Raw genomic sequence first — 19,269 nt, 5'->3', positions numbered from 1 at the left:
GGCAGGGGAAGGGGGGGGGTGTGGGTGGGGGGGGAGCGGCCGTGGGAGATGCTGCTCTGCGAGAGTGGACTTCCGGGCAGCACCCCAGGCCTCCAGTGGTTCAGGGCTCAGCATGCAGCTTTGTGTGTATTTCCCACGACGTTTATTCGGGTTTCTAACCCTTACGGTACTTTGGACACCAGAGCCCTTGTGGTCCTGACGTGCTTTGGAAGTCAGTTTTCTGAAATTTCGGAAGCCACAGCCGGGTGGGATGGGGAGAGGCGGAGTCATGCTTTCGGAGGAGGTTGGAGATGGGCTTTCGGAGCTTTGGAGAGCTCCCACCCACATTTTGTGACTGGCGAAAGGAAATAAATCATGCCCAATGAGTAAACGTTTATGCACACGTAGATTTTCCTGTGTGAGGGCAGGCGGCCGGTGCTTATAGGCACACAGATCCTTTAATGCTGGAGCTAGGTGCTCTCAGTAGACACCTGAAGCAAATTAAAAGACATCTCGGCTGTATATCTTCTCCTGATTTTGGAGGGCCTTGATGCCGCCTGGGCATGTGGGTGTCACAGCCTTTGTTTGACTGGCGGAGCATCTGCTTGGTATTTATCCCATTAACCTGAATGTTTGCTTCCGCACCTGCCGGCTCATCTTTCTCCTGGGCAAACCAGGCAGTCATTTGCAGTCTGCCGTGCTGCCAGCCAGGACGATGCAGCCATGTGCAGGGACTGCTCACCCACGCTTTGGAAAAGGACAGAGGCAGGAATGGTGGGCTGTCATTAAGCTGTGGAGAATCTGGAAGCATTTGGGGAGATGTTTGACAGGGGCGATTTTACACTGTTGGCTCTGGGATTTTGGGGGGCCCTTGGATGAAGCCTCCTCAAGAAGTCCTCAGAATGGCGAGACTAGGAATCCTCTCTCTTGGCGAACGTAAACATTATGCACACATTTGTTTGGTGATGTCTGTTAATTGCACCTTTTGGGAGCGAGTGCGGTTATTGCTTGAGGACATCACAGGTTGTAGATTTCCAGTAAATCTTAAGCTACTCTTGCTTTGTTTTCTGAAGATTTATATTGGGTCGGATGATGTGATCCTGGTTACATCTGTGGCGGCTGTAGCAAGACTGTAGTTTTCTGCTGCCCAGAAATCAAAGAATCCACCCTCAGTGATGAATAAGGATTTGGTAGGATTTGGACCTGAGGCACTGCTGACCAAACTGACTTATTATAAAAGGGAATTAGAAAGACCCCACAGTCCAAATGATTTGTGAAACATTTGGATTTTATTTGTCGCGCATTGGAACACCGCCATTTTCCAGTTGCGTACAACCGTATGCATTGTTCTCTGCGATACAAACAATAGTAAAATAGGCAGGGGGTGGCTCCCTTTTGCCGACTCTCTAGTGAGGCCGAACTAGGAAGTTCTGCTTGCTTCCCCTTTTGCCAGGAAAGCGGTCTTCTCCTTAATAACTAGCCAGATCGCTGATCCAATGGACAGGTAGCAGCTCTCCAACAAGCTGGGGTCGAGATCTTCCCAGCCTTTCTGCTGGAGGCCTCTTTGAGGCTTTCTCAGCACATCGTTTGATATTAAACTATTGTGCTGTAGCAGTCGCTCGCAACCGAATTCTCAGGCAAGTCGCTAAGTTGCAGATCATAGCTGTAGGATCGACAATAGTTGCAGTAGCACTGTAGCATCTAACAATTTGTGGATTACGGCCAGACGGAGACATGCTGGCGCCCTAAGAAATGTCTTTTAAGGGGCCCCATAGCATTGGTGGTGGAAAGTGCTGTCATGTCACAGCTTATTTATGGTGACCCTTGGTGGGGTTTTCAAGGCAAGAGATGGTTCAGAGGTGGTTGGCTGTTGCCTGCCTCCGCGTCATGACCCTGGTATTCCTTGGAGGTCTCCCATCCAAATACTTGCCAGGGCCAACCCTGCTTAGCTTCTGAGATCTGTCAAGATCAGGCTAGCCTGGGCTATCCAGGTCAGGGCTCCCACATAGCATTACTTCCCCCCTCCCCCCCAAAAAAAAGAGAGAGAGAGAGGTAATTTAGTAATTTTTAGTATTTGTTTTACCCTCCCTCCCTTTCTGCGCCTTCTGGTTTTCAAAATATTTCTGCACAGCCGTATCTGCAAAATGGGGGAGAGCTATTGATTAATTTCTTTTCTCTTGGCCCCAAATCCTCCTTCCAGATTGCGAGAATTAATTTGCCTCGGCTCTGCTGTCTTGGCAGCCAAATGCATTCGCTAGTCGTCCTCGATCGGGCTCCCAACAGCAGAGCCGAAATGAGATGTATTTACATAAAACAACCAGCCCCCGGTTTGAATGTGAGCATATGTAGATGGAGGTCCTTGTCAGAGATAGAGGCAGAAGGAGAGATGGGATTTCAGCTGGGTCTGCAGGAATTACCATGGCAACCAATTACTCAGGCCAAAATTATAACTGTTTATGTCTCCGGTGAAAGGCGGGAGTCCAGTCCTCCCCCCCATTTTTTATTATTAAATGGGAAACTTGAAGGACCAAAACTCATTAGCAGCTGGTAGAGGCGAAAGCGCCTCTTCCCTTTCAAGTTAGAATATTTTATTTGAACAAAATGTGAAAATCCATCTGGCCGTGACGTGGGAATGTTCAAGTACGGTGGAGTGGAGACCACACATACACACAACACACACACACAAATAGGGGATAGTGAAAAAATTCCAACTGACAGTTTTCAGAAAGATCACTGGACATGTTCAGAAAAGCCAGGATTTATCCTGTAAATGTGCACACAGGAAGATGAGGGAGCCTAATTTGGGGGGCTGATTGTTTTTGCCAAGCTAAGAACATAAAGTAGATCAGATCTGGGTCCATCTCCTTTTGAGGGTGTCAAGCCTTAAGACTCCTGTCTTACATGGGTGATGGAACTGATTGCCAGTAGCCTGGTGGGGACAGGCCAGGGATTTTCCACCCCATCTCTTATTTCCTGCTTCCACTTAGAGAAGTAGTGGGAGAAAAATTGTTTTTTAAAAATGGTTGCCGGGCCAATGGCCAACAGTAAAACCATAGAGTTTCCAGCAGTTCCTAGAGAGGGCTGATGTAACTTCTGGGGTATTCCCGGAAGTGACATCATACCACCCCCATGTCTCCCCCAAACCTCCTGATGGGTGACATGACTACTATTTAGTCGCCAATCTTTTTTTGCTGCTTTTTTGGAAGAACCTGTTGCCAGTAAGGGTTCCATACCTCCTGCCTCTCTTGTCATTCGCAATGAAAGATGCAGCAGGATGGTGAGGTGAGTTCACTGAGGATTTTTAACAAAGGTCCAGTTGAGGGTGAGAGAACTGACAGCTTTCTCCATTCTTCCTCTTTAATATTTCAGTCTCCCAGGTTACTCTGTTGCTGACCTGAAAAATGACCATTCTTTTTTTTTTGGGGGGGGGGTTGCATCTTCCTTCATCATTCTTCAACAAAAGAACTTCAAAGGGAAACTCCAACGTGAAACTGAAATTTGAATTCATTAAGAGGTTTCACACTATCTCTCCTTTCCCCACCCTGGTTTGAACAGGGACTTGGGATTCATTACATGTGTTAACCAGGGGTCATTTCCTGTGGGAGCGCACAGGAGCGGAGCTCCGGCAGTAAGGAGTCCAGGGGGTGGGCACATGCAACAAGCCCCGCCCCCTGCTCCCAGAAGCCCTCAGTTGGGCCACAAGGAGCAAGAAGCAGCCAGGTAAGGGGCAGAGCCCCCCCCCCCAGCCCACCTTCAGGTACAAGTTCTCCCTCCTCTGTGAGGGCAGATCTGCACGTTCCCCCCCCCCAATACCTAGCAATCCAAAACAGTCCAGTGGAGCCTGAGCGGTGGGTGTTGCCTTCTGACACACTTCCGGTGATGTCAGGGTGTGTGGCATATGCAAATAAGTTATGCTAATAAGGTATGCTAATGAGCTCCTGCACCTCTTTTTCTACGAAATGACCCCTGGTGTTAACTATCTTAGCAAATCCTGGGACTCCCCAGGTGTCAACTAGTCTAACATAACTAGTGAATGATCTCTGAATTTTTCCTGATAAGATTTGAATTTCAGCAGAAGGTCTGACCCAGGACTTAGTGTGTAGCTCATTCTGGATGGAGTTGCACTCTCCTTGAAGGGAGAGGTTGAAAGTTTGGGGTTGCTGTTGGACCCAGGCCTACTGCTGGATAAGCAGATGGCAGCTGTGACCAGGAGTGCCTTTTAACAGTTTTGACTGGTTAGCCAGCTGTGGCCTTTCCTGGGCAGAAAAGATTTGGCCACACTCAGGCATGCCCTGGTTACATCTAGATTAGATTACTGCAATGCACTCTATGTGGGGCTGCCCTAAAAAGCGGTTGGAAACTTGAGTTGGTGAAGAATGCTGCTGCCAGGTTGTTAACTGAAGTGGGCCATAGGGACCATATCCCCTCAGTCTTGGACCGTCTACACTGGCTGCTAGTCTCTTTCCAGGCACAATTCAAGGTGCTGATGTTGATTTTTAAAAAACCAATATGGTTTGGGGCAGCATACTCAAAGGACTGCCTACTCCACTACGAACCTACTCAGCCTCTATGGTCATCTTCTGAGGTTCTGTTTCAGGTCTCCCCACCTTCTGAGCTTGTGGCCACCTGGGAGAAGGCCTTCGCGGTCGTGGCAGCCCAAGAACTCTCTCCCCAGTCCCCACGGAGACTCACCTGCCCTATTGTGCTGGTTTTCCACCAGTGGGCGACAACTAGAGATGTGAAGGCCCGGAAAAAACCCGGAAAAATTCGGAAAACCCCCGGGTTTTCCCCATTTTTTTCCTGAAGCCTTTTTTGTTTTTTTCCGAAAAATTGGAAAAGTTGAAAAAAGAAAAGAAAAGAAATTGATTATGGAACGTTTTATTTTAACATTATGAATAAAATATTTTAAGACAAGGTGTTCAAATATTTTCCAAATCATTTCTAATATATATATATATGGTATCAGATTGATCTAATTTCTGTGCACTGAGGACAAGCAAGTCCTAGGTTACAAACTGAACTCTCCAATGCAAGAACAAGATGCATTTCTTCCTTTAGGAGGTGGGATTGTCAGAAGAGAATAAAAAAGTTTCAGTTTTGTTTTTGCATGTGAGTGGGCATTCTGTTTGTAATAATTGTTTGGATACACTATATTTTTAATATGCTAGTTGTGATCATTTCATGCCAAGTAAAAATGTCCATAGTCATATTTTATGTTCCTAAAGTAACAGAATGACTTTCAGTCTAGAAAAGACAAAAAAAATACTAATGTAGCATTTTTTTCGATTTTTCTGAAAATTTCCATTTTTTTCCGGAAAAAAAGGGGAAAAAACTGGTTTTTTTCTGAGCTTCAAAATTTCCGGAAATTTTGGCCATGCTCTCATGATCTCTCCTTCCTTACCAGTGTTTTATTTTTGGTTGCTATATTTGTGTTTTTATGTATTTTCTTGTATTGTATATGTATTTAAACTTGGTTTTAATTGTTCGAGTGATTTTTTTTGGTTTGGTTTTAATGGTTTTTAAGATGTGTTTTAATTAGGCGTATTTTAAATCTGTCAGCCGCTGTGGTGGCCCCGATGTGGGCAGAAAGGTGGGGGTATAAATTTTGTAAGTAAATAATTACTTTTCACTGGCCTGCACTTCCTACATTTCTTGGCTTCTTGACCCTGCAGTTTGTTATCCCTCCATTCTTCCTACGTAAACTGTCCACGAGCCAAGTATTCACTCCTGGCATCTGAAGAAGTGAGCTCTTCTTCCTGAAAACTTAATGTTGGAATAAAATTTAAGGAGTCCTTATGGAGTTACATGACTCCTGTTTATCTCCCCCCCCCCAGCATATACATGGTTCTATTTCTTGAAATGCAGGGGTGCCTTGATGACGAGATTTCCGAAAATGAGGAGGAGCTGGGAGAAAAGTCAGACAGCGAAGGCAGCGATTATTCTCCGAACAAAAAGAAGAAGAAGAAGCTGAAGGAGAAGAAGGAGAAAAAAGTCAAACGGAAAAAGAAAGATGAAGAAGAGGAAGAGAATGAAGATGGAGGCTTAAAGGTATACCTCGGCATGTGAGAAGTCTTGAGCCATGGTAGCCTGCCATTTCTTGCGGGGGGTGGGAGGCGAAAGCCATCTTTGTACTGCAGGGGAGGGGTCCCCAATCTTGTTGAACTTATGGGTACTTAAAAGAAATTAGAACAGGTAGTGGGCTTCATAACAAAATGGCTGCCATGGGGTGGATGGGACGTCACAAAATGGCTGCCGTAGAAGCTGTGTCCCATCTCCAAATGTTGGGAGGGTCCTCAAAATGTTAGGACATTCCAAGCCAAGCATCATCCTATGAGAAAGGTGGCTGTTTCCATTAAATGGATGCTGTCTGTAGACGTAAAGGAGAAACCTCCTAGGCTCTTTTGAAGCACCTCCTACTTCAATGAAATGGAGGAAAAGCAGGATTGGTGTTTTGCTTTGCGAAGAAGTGAGCAGGTGCCCATGGCAGCCATAATGCCCACAGACAGCATACTGAGGATCGTAGCTACTGAGCAAGGGCCTAACCCTGGGAGCTCTGAGACTCTGCATATTCTCCAGAATAAGTACATTTTCTGTGCATAAGGAATTGTTTTTGCATGGGGCTTGGTGCTGTAACTCTCCTGGTTTGCTGCCCAGTTTCAGCAAAGTGATTTGTCAGATGGTAAGTTTGCCAACCTCCAGGTGGGGCCCTGAGATCTCCTGGAGTTACCTCCAGATTCCAGAGATCAGTTCCCCTGAAGAAAAAGGCTGCTTTGGAGGGTGGATTCTGTGGCATTATACCCCGCTGTGGTCCTTCCCCTCCCCAAAGCCCTCCCTCCCCAGGCTTCACCCCCAGATCTCCAGGAATTTGGCAACCCCGAGTTGGCAACTATGGCAGTCATCCGCCCAAATCCCACCTCCCCAGGGCTCTGAACCAGTCCTTGTGATTTTGGCCTCATGCAAATCCAAGTGATTGTCAGCCAATCAGAGCCCACGGAAGTCCACTGGATGGGAAGGGGCGAGCCAACCTCAGGTTAAGAAGGGTGAAGGAAACCTTTTTCTTCAGAAAGGGAATGGTGGCTCGGGATAGAAGTGTCAGCTTAGCCAGGCTTTTATTTGGCTTTTAGTTAGGGTTTGGGGTCAGCTTCGGGAAGAAAGCTTGTTTCAGTGAGACAAATAAGCATCCTGTTAAGGGCTCTATATTCCAAATGTATGCATACAGGTTATGTGGAAAGGAGCCCTGTGTGGTAAAAGAGCAACCTTGCCGAGGTGACCTGTGAGGAGAAAGGGCAGTCAAAATTTCTCCTCGGGTTTATTTATATTAACTGAGGCTTGGTCACAAAGTGGTTATGCCTTCTGGGGAAAGCTTGTAACCTTCGGGGGGTGACATTGAGAGAGCCAGTTTATTTATTGAAGCCATCCACACAAAACATTTACCCTGTTAAATACATTGTTTTCTGTCAAACTGATTTATTTATTTACGTTATTTATAGTTTGCCTTTCTCACAGGGACTCAAGGCAGATTACACAGAGGAAGTCAATAAAAAAATTAAAATGGGGGCATTCCGTAACTAGTGCATTAGGGTTTTAGAAGTTTCTAGAACAGCCAGAAAGAACTGAAGCCTAGGATACTTATTCACATGACACATTAAGTGGTACAGAAATTACATAAACAGGGCCCGCTTACAGTTGTTCATCTCCATCTGTGTCTGGTCTGTCTAGTCAGATATCTAGGAGAAACTGATTTCTATTTACCTCACAAGTATTTACAGCCTTGGTCTAGCACAGTAGTTTCTAACCTTTTTTGGACTATCGCCCCCCTTGGTTTCATCAGCTCAGCCCCGTTGCCCCCTCCCCTATCAAAAAAGCATTAATCAGAATAGCGGTTTGCATGACCTACTGAGGAAGGTGATAATAAAATTACCACACTCAGTCCTATTATGTTAAGGACTTAACAGCAAAAAAACCTTGAAAAATGATGAAGAGAAAAAAAGACACACGATTATACGACAGTTTGTCAGAGGCGGTATACTGGTCTGACTAGAGCACGGGTGGCCCATTTTCTAAGAACTCTGATAGCTTCCACCAGATTTTAATACTGTGCAGAGGCTGAAATTTGGAGTGCCATTTGCCAGCATGGAGCCACAGCCTGGTCAATCATAAATAAGTGAACCACGCAGTGGAAGGCCCCCCCCCTTGCCTCTTAGTGTCCCCTTAGGTCATCCCACCACCCTCTTTGGGAGCCACTAGTCTAGACCTTTAGGGATCACGTAACTTACACACTCCCAACCTTAATCAAAGTTTGTGTTGTCTTTATTTATTTATTTATTTATTTATTTATTTATTGGTTCAATTTATACCCCGCCCTCCCCGCTACGCGGGCTCAGGGCGGCTCCTTTATACTTAATTGTGGGCAGCTGGGGTTTAAGCCAGTTTGGTGTAGTGGTTAAGTGCACGGACTCTAATCTGGGAGAACCGGGTTTGATTCCCCACTCCTCCACTTGCACCTGGCTGGATGACCTTGGGCAAGCCATAGTTCTGTCAGAGGTGTTCTTGAAAAAGAGCAGTTTCTGTCAAGAGTTCTCTCAGTCCCATTTACCTCACAGGGTGTCTGTTGTGGGGAGGGGAAGGGAAAGGAGTTTGTAAGCCGCACTGAGACTCCCTTGGGTAGTGAAGGGCGGGGTATAAATCCAATCTCTTCTTCTCTTCTTTTCTTCTTAAAGAATCCATAGGAGAGGCCAGAGTGTGTGTGGGGAACTAGGCATTATTGTTCAGTCCAGTGGGCAGTTGCCTCAGAGCTTCCCGCCCATAGCCCACAACCCTATCAGATGGGTGGGTTTGGGGGTGGGGGGTGGAGGGGTATCCAAAAGCAAGAAAAAGTCAGCAATCACATTGTGCGCAAACTGCTTCTGGCAGGCCTTCTTGGCCCCCCGGCAATCAGAATGCGGGAACTTTGTCTGCCCCCCTAGGGGCTACTGTGAGAAGTAGCCCTGTTATCTGGCAGTGTTGGGGCACAACTGCTTTACTCTTCCTTTGAAGCTGCAGAAGGAGTTCCAACCTTGTCATTTATGTTTGGGATGTGGGTGGGGACTTGCTTCGCAGAGGGGACTCCACGCCTTAGTGGCCTTTGTGCGGGCAGAAGGGCGGGATATAAATGTTGTAAAACAAATCGATACACAGAACATCTCACTGTAGTGGCTTGATGCAGCTGCTCTGTCATGCTTTGCCCCTCTGCCCTTCGCCTTCCTGTAGGAGCCCAAGACCTCTGCTCAGCTCATGGAAGAGTGGGGCTTGGATGACGTGGACTACGCTTTTTCCGAAGAAGACTATCACATGCTGACGAACTACAAGGCTTTCAGCCAGTTTCTTAGGTAGGTGAAGCCCGTAAATGGCCTGGTTGGGGAGTGAAGCCACTTGGTGGTGTTCTGGATCTTCTTTCTCAGAGGGAGTAGAACTGTTGGTTAGTTGTCAAGAGTAGCCACAGAGAGCCTCCTTGTTCAGAGGCGTTGGAGAACCATATGTGAGTGGGTATTGTTATGCCTACTAATGGGCTGGGCCCCCTTGCCGATAGCTAAATCTGTGCAATGGTATCCAGGGGAATATCCAGAACTGCAGAAAAATCTTACTAAAAATTTTTTTTGGAGGGTAACCAGCCACCTTGTTAATAGTGCACCTATATACAAGCCACAGAGCGTTGGACTGTAGGTGCCATTTTGGCTTGACCTATGTGAGTGCTGTAAAGTCACAGCCAACTTACGGTGACCCCAGCTTTCAAGACAATTTATTTTATTGACTAAATTAGATTTTAAACCACTCTCCCCTGAAGGACAGGGCTCAGGGCACAACATAATGTCATATAATCCAGCACTAAAATCCAACCTTAAAAGCCAGTTAAAACCATCCAAAATACAGCAAGTAGCCTAGAGATGGTGCTAAAAAATCTAATAGTACTGCTGCCTCATGGGGAGGCAGGGGATGGGAGTTCCAAGAAGACAGACCTGTCGTTGTCCTCAACCAAATGCCTGGTGGAACATCTCTGCCTTACAGGCCCTGGGGAACTGCATCAGGTCCCGCAAGGCACAGATGTTATTTGGCAGAGAGTTCCACCAGGTTGGAAAACATCCTGGCTCTGGTTGAGGACAACTGGATATCTCTTGGGCCCGGGATCACCATCAGATTTTGACCTGCTGAGCGCAGTGCTCTCCTGGGGGTATACCAGAGACGAGGTATACCAGGAGAGGCAAGCAAGAAGCAGAGGTGGTTGGCCGTTGCCTTCTTCTGCAGAGCCTTCCTTGGTGGTCTCCTATCCAAATAGCAGCCCTGCTTAGCTTCCAAGATATGGCAAGAGTGGGCCATACCTTGCCACCTTTGCCCTTTGCCTGCCCTACCCACCCCAAATGGTGCATGACAACTGTGGGAGGGAGGGTTGCAAATAGGAGTCGAATAGCAACGGCCCACTTCTAAAAGGAGCAGTCGCTGTTCCAATTCCTTATTACAGGACTACGTCGTAGAATCCAAAAGAGATGAAACAGAATCCAGACCCGCAGAAATGGGATCAATAAAGTGTGCCATTAACTCTAAGCTCAGTTTAATCTATTAAAATGGCGGGCGGTCTCACACCATTCACTTACTCCCAAAGTTAGTTAAAAAAATCCCTCCTTTCTGTTGCTCAGGGTTATTTTTAACTATTGATTAATTGCTGAATGACATGGGCGGATGGGGTCCTTTGAATTGCCGGCTTTCTTTTTCTTCCCTAGGCCTCTGGTTGCTAAGCAGAATCCCAAAATCCCCATGTCCAAGATGATGACCGTCCTGGGGGCCAAGTGGCGGGAGTTCAGTGCCAATAACCCCTTCAAAGGCAGTTCAGCAGCGGCCGCAGCAGCTGCTGTGGCCGCAGCTGTTGAGACGGTGGCCATTGCTCCAGCACCGCTTCCCACGAGCGTACCGCCACCGCTGCTGCCCCAGCCTGTCATCAGGAAAGCCAAAACCAAGGAGGGCAAAGGTAACCAAGGCAAGAGCTGATCAGAGGAGTGCAGGTGCAGCAGGGCCGGTTTCCACAAAAGCATGCAGGTTGCTGCTGATTCCGACAGGATGGGGCCCGTGGCTCAGTGGTAGAGAATCTGCTGGGCATGCAGAAGGTCCTAAGTTCAAATCTAGGTGTCTCCGGATTTTTTTTAAAAAATCAATAAGTGACAAGAAAGACCTCAGCCTGAGCCCCTGGGGAACTGCTGCCAGTCAGAGTAGACAGCACTGACTCTGATCAACCAAGGGTCTGCCTTATTATAAGGACGCTTTATATGTTCATGTGTGCCACTAGGGATCAAACGCGGAGTCATCGCTGTGCATAGCTAGTTCTCTGGTTTGGTAGGGAATAGATATGCCAGCCTCCAGGTGGCGGAAATAAGCAGAACAACCATGAAGTATTATGCCAAAGGAAAATATCCAAAGACTATTTAGTTCTTATCCAATAACCAGTTTAAGAAAAATATCCAAAGACCAGGGGTCATTTCGTAGAAAAAGAGGTGCAGGAGCTCATTAGCATAACTCATCAGCATAACTTATTTGCATATGCCACACACCCCAACATCACCGGAAGTGTGTCAGAAGGCAACACCCACTGCAAGTTACCTGGCTGCTTCTTGCTCTGACTGAGGGCTGCTGGGAGCAGGGGGCGGGGCTTCTTGCATGTGCCCGCCCCCTGGGCTCTTTACTGCCGGAGCTCCGCTCCTGTGCGCTCCTGCAGGAAATGACCCCTGCCAAAGACTATTTAGTTCTTATCCAATATCCAGTTTACTTGGAGCAGATCAATCTGGGTGTTGGATAAGAACTAAATAGTCTTTGGATATTTTTCATCGGCATAATACTTCACGGTGGTTCTGCTTATTCCCACCGCCCATCCCGTGATCTCTCTTTTTGGTTTGCAACCTCCAGGTGGCACCTGGGGATCTCCCGCTATTTCAGTTGATCTTCAGATGACCGAGATCAGTTCCTCTGGAGAAAACAGCCACTTGGGAGGGTGGACTTCATGGCATTATGCCCTGCTGAGGCCCCTCCCCTCCACAAATCCTGCCCTTCCTAGGCACACCCCCTCAAGCTCCAGGTATTTCCCAACTTAGAGGTGGCGGCCCTAAGAAGGAACCTTCGTATTCCTGATTCATGGGGTTGCTTTTGAAAGGATGTTACTCCTGCTGGGGAAAGTCATCAAAGGCTGCAGTCACACGGGCAGGAAAATGCGGGGGGGAAGCGTGGCTGTTTGCCCCGGGGCTAAATAACACGCGGTTGCGCAAGCAGACCTACCGTGGAGGTCCCGTGGTAGGGGGGAGGTGCCGATCACTCCACAGTCCTGCGGCGCGGCAAAGAAGCGGGGCGCGGGGCAAACGGGGTTGTTTTTTTAAAAAACTGAAGTGTGCGCATGCTCCATTGGGTGCTTGTGCGCATCCGTGGAGACTTGGGGGAAAAAACCTTTTTGCGAGGGGACATGGGACTACCACCGGAAACACGATCAGATGCCTGCCCTTGCCCCGCGGTTTCCGGAAACTAGTACCTCCGAGGTTTTTTACTGCACATCTTCGGCGGGAAGCCTCGGGTTCACCACGGGAGCTCTACACTTCCCAGATGTGGCGGTGTGATCGCGCCCGGAAAATCCGCCTATCTTCTGTCTCTGCAGTATGGCTAATGCTCCGTGTGACCGCAGCCAAAGAGTGGCTTTTCTGCAGTGAGAAAATGACAGGGGAGGCAAAGGTGAAAGGTTTTCCATCCTTGCAGTCTCTTCCGTGAGAAGTCAGTGCCATTTAATGTTGAGCAGTTTTTATCCCCTGCTTGGGGGAAGAGATGAACTCTTCATGGGAGGAAACAGGTTAAAAAAAAAGCCCCCTCTCATCTCTGTCGCGATGAAGCAATCTTGGGAGCTAAATGTGCAGTAGAAAAAAATGAGATGAGAAGGTCCTGTGCTCCTGAACAATGAGGAGAAGTGGCAGAGGGGGAACCTTAGAGGGAAACACAGAAGAACCATAAAAGGTGGCTGAATTCGCCGATGCCAGCTGTGCCTGGTACGTGGAGTTGAGCCCCGCTACTCATTCTGTAAAGTAAAGGTAAAGGTTCCCTTGCTCGAAAGCCAGTCGAATCCGACTCTAGGGTTGCAGTGCTCATCTCCGTTTCAAAGCCGAAGAGCCAGCGCTGTCCGAAGACGTTTCCGTGGTCATGTGGCCGGCATGACTAAACACCAAGGTGCACGGAACGCTGTTACCTTCCCACCAAAGTGGTACCTATTTATCTACTTGCAATTTCTTGCTTTCGAACTGCTAGGTTGGCAGGAGCTGGAACTAGAGATGGGAGCTCACTCCATCATGCGGCACCCGGGTCTCGAACTGCTGAACTACTGACCTTCCACAGCCTGCAGTTCAGTGTGTAGCCTTGCAAATAAAATCCACAAAAGTGGAAAAGCCCATTAGGAGATCTTGGCGCACTGTGGACTCACTTGAGTTTGGTGGGGGCAGGAAAACACTAAGCAGAACATGAAAATGTGAAGCCCCCGGGGAAGTTTGAGCACTTGATTCTGTTTTGTGGATTTATTTATTTATTTGATTAATCTATTTACTTAATTCTACCCACTGGGGACCTGATGGAGCTTACATCGTTCTCATTGCCTTTATTATATTGTCACAATAACCCTGTGAGGTAAGATAGAGTGACTGGCCCAAGGCCACCCAGCAAGTTTCCATGGCAGAGTAGGAATTTGAACCTGAGTCTCCCAGATCCTAGTCCAACACTCTAATCACCGCACCACACTCGTTCTCTGTTTAGATTTGAAGGTGTTTGCTGTGGGGGTGAGCTTGATCAAGTCATGGTGACTTCAGTGTGGACCATTTTCCTTTTCCTCCAGGTCCCGGCGTGCGGAAGAAAATAAAGAACACCAAAGACAGCAAGAAAAAGGGGAAAGGGAAGAAAGTGGCTGGCCTGAAGTTCCGCTTTGGGGGGATTGCCAACAAGAGGAAAAAAGGCTCCTCGGTAAGGAAGTGACTTTGGTTCTCAGGGTTGTTCTCTTGCTCACGGTAACCAGTCAAACTTGTCGTCACAAATCCGGGCCTGAAATTCAGACTTTCCCTCCTTTGCTGCCTTGATTGTCAGGCATCTTTGGCTGGCTAAGAAAAGCTCAGTTCTGTGACTTGCATAAATTATGAAAACGGAGAAACGTTGCAGAAATCTGTCCTTGCAGTTTGGGTCTGTTTTCTTTCATTTGCTATGCATATATATGTCATCATGGGAGGGAGTAGGCAGGGTACTGAAGCCTCATTTCAGTACAAATCTCATGCAGCGTCTTCTACGGCAGCTAGGGTTGCCAGCCTCCAGGTGGGGCCTGGGGATCTCCTGCTTTCACCACTGATCCCCAGCCGACAGAGATCAGCTCCCCTGCAGAAAATGGCTGCTCTGAAGGGTGGACTCTGTGGCATTTTGCCATGCTGAGGCCCCTCCCCTCTCCAAACCACACCTTCTCCTGGCTCCACCCCCAAAGTCTCCAGGTATTTTCCAGCCCAGACTTAGCAACCCTAACGGCAGCTGAGGTTTCAGTTGGTGTTTTCTGTGTGCCTCAGCACATTTCTTCACAGCCAAAGGGGCCAGAAAGTTGCATTTTGTTTTAATGGAAAGCTGAGATTCTTATGTGCCCAGTAATACATTCTGTTCCTGGTGTCCCTGGAGTCCTGGTTATAGTGGGAACTGTATCTTTCTCCACCTGACTTTCCTTTGGGTCCCTGCTTCTCAGCCCATTGTCAGAGCTGTCTCTTTCCTCCCACTCTTCCTCAACCACCCACCCACAGTGTTCTTGTCCAGCTCAGCTTCCTTGTTTCCATCTCTCCTTCCTGCCAATAACACTTTAAACTGCCTCCCCTTCTGTTTCTCTAACACCAGTTGCTCTTATCCCTAGAATTCTGTGCCAAGCATTCAGCCGTGTGAATGTTTGTAAACATTCCATAACTTCTATCAATCAATCATCCTTTATCTACTTAACTATTGCAATGGCTACTCTGGGCAGTGTTCCCTCTAAGTTGAGTCAGTGTGAGCTAGCTAACAGGTTTTTAGCCTCCGGCTCACACATTTTTGTCTTAGCTCAGGAAGGAGGGCTCCAGAGCAAACTGATTTGTGCAGTAGCCAAATCGCTCGCTCACAACTTTAATGCCAGTAGCTCACCAAGTAGAATTTCTGCTCAGAAGACTCCACAGCTTAGAGGGAGCATTGACTGTGGGCCAGTCTCTTGGAGACTGTGTTTCTCTTATTGCGAGGGGTGGGCTGGTGGAGGGGCAGGGAGGGGCAGCCACGGCTCCTCAGTGTAGTTTGCCTTTCCTTTACAGAGTGAGGAAGAGGAACGAGAGGAGTCCGACTTGGACAGCGCCAGCATCCACAGCTCCTCTGTGCCCTCCGAGTCCTCGGCGGGCCTGGGCAAGAAGGGCAAGCGGAGGAAGAAGAAAAAAAGATGTGGGTCCCGGTCCCGGTTCTTTTCTGTTTCCCCACCTATCTGTGGGCGCAAGGTTGCCCTGTTGGGGTGTGGGGTGTTCGTTACTGTGTTCCACTCTCACCACTATCCCATACTGGCTCTCATCATCTCCAGATTACAGAGTTCAGTTCGTCTGGAGAAAGCCGCAGATTTGGAGGGTGGACTCTGTGAGCATCACTGAGCATCCTCCCCTCCCCTAGGCACCGCCCCCAAATATCCAGGAATTTCCCTACCTGGAGTTGGCAGCTGTACCACTTGATACGCTCCCAAAGGAAAGCCAGGCTTTCCAGGGACAGAGTTGGAAAACAGAATGTTTCCCTTTTGAAGGTAAAGTACTGCCTTGGTCCTCCCTTCGAGGATTATCCTTCCTTTCCCCCCTCTTTTGTTTTTCAGTCGAAGAAGGTGATGGTTATGAGACAGACCACCAGGATTACTGTGAAGTGTGCCAGCAGGGCGGGGAAATAATTCTGTGTGACACGTGTCCCCGTGCCTACCACCTTGTCTGTTTGGACCCGGAGCTGGAGAAGGCGCCGGAGGGAAAATGGAGCTGCCCACACTGCGTAAGGAGTTTGGCAGTTGAGGGGCCATTCTCTCTTTCTCTCTCTCTCTCTATTAACATACGTAAAACTGCCTGATACTGAGCCAGGCTCTTGGTCCATCAAGTTCAGTATTGCTCACTCAGACCGGCAGCAGCTCTCAAGGGCCTCCAGTAGAGATCTTTCACATTACCTCCTACCTGGTCCTTTTCAGCTAGAGATGCCAGGGATTGAACCTGGGACCTTCTGCATGCCAAACAGATGCTCTACCGCTGAGCCACAACCCCTTCCCTAACAGGGAGCAAGGTTGCTAGCCTTTGTGCTAGACCAGGCTAGAGCTGAGCAGAGGAAGAGCTTTGACAAGATGCTGCTTTTTGAACATGATGGCAGAATCTGTACTTGTCAGAATTCTCCCTTCTGTTCAGCTATTCAAACAATTCTAGTGGGGAGAGGCGGCCTTGTTGTGATCATAATTATGGAAAATGAGGGGACCTTTGGAGCTAGACTCAGCGCACCTGGTGGTGGGGCATGTATTCCGACTGGGTCTGGATTTGGGGGTTAGAAGTAGGGGGCTTATTTTGGAGAAAATGTCAATGCCATGAACTCTGAATTGGGTCCCAAAAGGTCCTGCGAACCGCTAAGACCCGTAATGTTCCCAGTGTGGCTCAGTAGCAGTCTCTTCTTCTGTCCCTGGCCTCTCTAGCAGTTGATGGGAAATAAGAGTGGGAGAGCTGAGAAAGACTGAGATTGGGAGAGCTGCTGCCAGTCAGAGTAGACAGTGCTGACCACGATAGGCCAATGTCGGTCTCAGTGTAAGACAGATCGAGATGGGTAGCTGTGTTAGTCTGTTTGTAGCAGTAGAAAAGAGCAAGAGCCCAGTAGCACCGTAAAGACTTACAAAATTTGCGTCAGGGTAGGAGCTCTCACGAAGAAGGAATACCAGGGTCGTGACACAGAGGTAGGCCATAACAAACCACCCCGGAAACGTCTCTTTGCCTTAAAATCAAGTCTAGCTCCCCACCTGGTGGTGCATAGCAGTAAAAGAGCTAGAACTTTTGGCTGCCAGACAAACTTAGGATCTCCTGGCTATTCTACACACACCAGGTATAATAACAATTGATTGGCACAGTAATGAGATAATACAGAGAACAAGAAAAACTGTGAGAAAGTGACGCGTAATATATGTCTTTTAAAGAATCATAGAAAAGTGAACAAAAATAATATACACAATCATAGAAAAATATATATTGACGGTGATCTCCGGAATGTCTTGCCGTTTCGAAGGAAGATCTTCTCCTGAACAAAGATGTGGGACCTTATGAATACAACAATATACATATTTGAAATTCTGGACATTATATGACTTGTTACAATGTAATTAATAAAAAGAGTAAATGTTCTGGGGAAGGTCTCATTTGCACTGAGAGAGGCATGGTGAACTTGCCGGCTTTCTGACTCTGAGGCACTTCTGTCGAATGGGGCAGAAGGGATCCCTTCCAGGCTGTAGGCTTTTCTCATTCTGAATTAATTGAAAATGTTTTAGGAAACTTTATATATACAGTGGATGTTCACTGTATTAACCTAGGTTGGGGTGGGGATTCATTCCAAATCTGACAATTATGGGGTGGGGGGTGTGCCCATCGCTAGTGATATCTCTTCGGCAGAGTGTTAGGTACTGCTGGGGAAATCCCAGGATAAAAAAGGTAAAGGTAAAGGTTCCCTTGCTTGAAAGCCAGTCAAGTCCGACTCTAGGGTTGCGGTGCTCATCTCCGTTTCAAAGCCGAAGAGCCAGCGCTGTCCGAAGACGTTTCCGTGATCATGTGGCCGGCATGAGTAAACACCAAGGCGCACGGAATGCTGTGACCTTCCCACTGAAGTGGTACCTTTGCGATTTCTTGCTTTCGAACTGCTAGGTTGGCAGGAGCTGGAACTAGAGACGGGAGCTCACTCCATCTTGCGGCACCCGGGTCTCGAGCTGCTGAACTACTGACTTTCCACAGCCTGCAGTTCAGCGTCTTAACCACTTGCGCCACCGCAGCTCCATCCCAGAATAGTGTGGGTTATATATAGTGTGATTCCATGCTGGTCCTCAAAAGGCAGTCACACATCAGTTCTTAAAACACTGAAACCTCCGTACTTCCCACTCTCACGTATCTAACAAATACTTCAAATATTCACAGAATATCTGGGGAAAATCTGAGACTTATTTACTGGCCGTGTTTGTTTATACTCGTCCCCCCCCCCTGCAATGGAGACCCAAAGTGGTTTACAACATCACTCCCCACTTCTCCATTCTATCCTCACCAAAACAACAACCCTGTGTGGTAGGCTGGGCTGAGAGTGAGTGACTGGCCCAAGGTCACCCAGCGAGCTTCCGTGGCAGAGAGGAGATTCCAGCCTGGGTCTCCCACATCCTAGTCTGATGCTTTACCCACTAGATCACGCTGATGTAAGCCAACCATGATAAAAATTGCAGAGGGATAGCGCATCAAAATAAAGCAGAAGTCCAGTGACACCTTAAAGGCTAACAACTGTCCCAGCGTCAGCTTTCGTCAGTCAGATCTCGATGCATTTGATGCAGCGCGGAAGTCCATTATTTAAGGTGCCGCTGGGCTTCTGTTTTCTTTAACTCAACCAGTGAGTTCTTTGGGAGGGGGCAGTGGCACTGCTCCCGCTAAGCTGTGGAGTCCTGTGAGCAACAATTCTACTTTGTGAGCCACTGGCCTTAAAGTCGTGAGCGAGCGATTTGGCTGCTGCGTAAATCAGCTAGCTCCTGAGCCCTCCTTCCGGGGCTAAGACAAAAGTGTGTGAGCCGGAGGCTAAAAAACTGTGAGCTAGCTCACACTAACTCAGCTTAGAGGGAACACTGGGCCGTGGATGAGGAAGAAGCCAGCTTGTTTCAGTTTCTGCCTTCCATGCTGCCTCAGGAGAAGGAAGGCATCCAGTGGGAACCAAAGGACGAGGAAGACGAGGAAGAGGAGATTGGCGAAGAGGAAGACGACCACATGGAGTTCTGCCGCATCTGCAAAGACGGAGGGGAGCTCCTCTGCTGCGACACGTGCCCGTCCTCTTACCACCTGCACTGCCTGAACCCGCCGCTCCCAGAAATCCCAAACGGTGAATGGCTCTGCCCTCGCTGTACAGTGAGTGTTATCCACCTTCCTCGTGCCCTCGGTGCCCTTTGCCTGCCCCGTACCTTCCCGCTGGTAGTCGGTGACCTCTCTGGTGGGACTAGCTACTTTTGCCATGCCTCAGTGGGAGCTACAT

At 48.2% G+C, this 19,269-nt stretch overlaps 1 protein-coding gene across 1 annotated transcript in view; it reads left to right on the top strand.

Moving 5' to 3' along the window:
• The window catches only part of CHD5 (chromodomain helicase DNA binding protein 5), an 85,380-nt gene that overhangs the window by 9,829 nt on the left and 56,282 nt on the right, over positions 1-19,269 (top strand). The window contains exons 3-9 of the mRNA XM_015429816.1: positions 5,845-6,027; positions 9,229-9,347; positions 10,734-10,978; positions 13,859-13,983; positions 15,324-15,447; positions 15,860-16,026; positions 18,930-19,145. Of these exons, the coding sequence (XP_015285302.1) occupies positions 5,845-6,027; positions 9,229-9,347; positions 10,734-10,978; positions 13,859-13,983; positions 15,324-15,447; positions 15,860-16,026; positions 18,930-19,145 (1,179 nt within the window). The remainder of the gene's footprint in view (positions 1-5,844; positions 6,028-9,228; positions 9,348-10,733; positions 10,979-13,858; positions 13,984-15,323; positions 15,448-15,859; positions 16,027-18,929; positions 19,146-19,269) is intronic.

The sequence above is a fragment of the Gekko japonicus genome, unplaced genomic scaffold, assembly GCF_001447785.1.
Source record: "Gekko japonicus isolate JY-2015 unplaced genomic scaffold, Gekko_japonicus_V1.1 scaffold1166, whole genome shotgun sequence".
NCBI lineage: Eukaryota > Metazoa > Chordata > Lepidosauria > Squamata > Gekkonidae > Gekko > Gekko japonicus.
The sequence above is the reverse complement of the archived record's forward strand: the minus strand, read 5'-3'. Positions and strand labels throughout refer to the sequence as shown.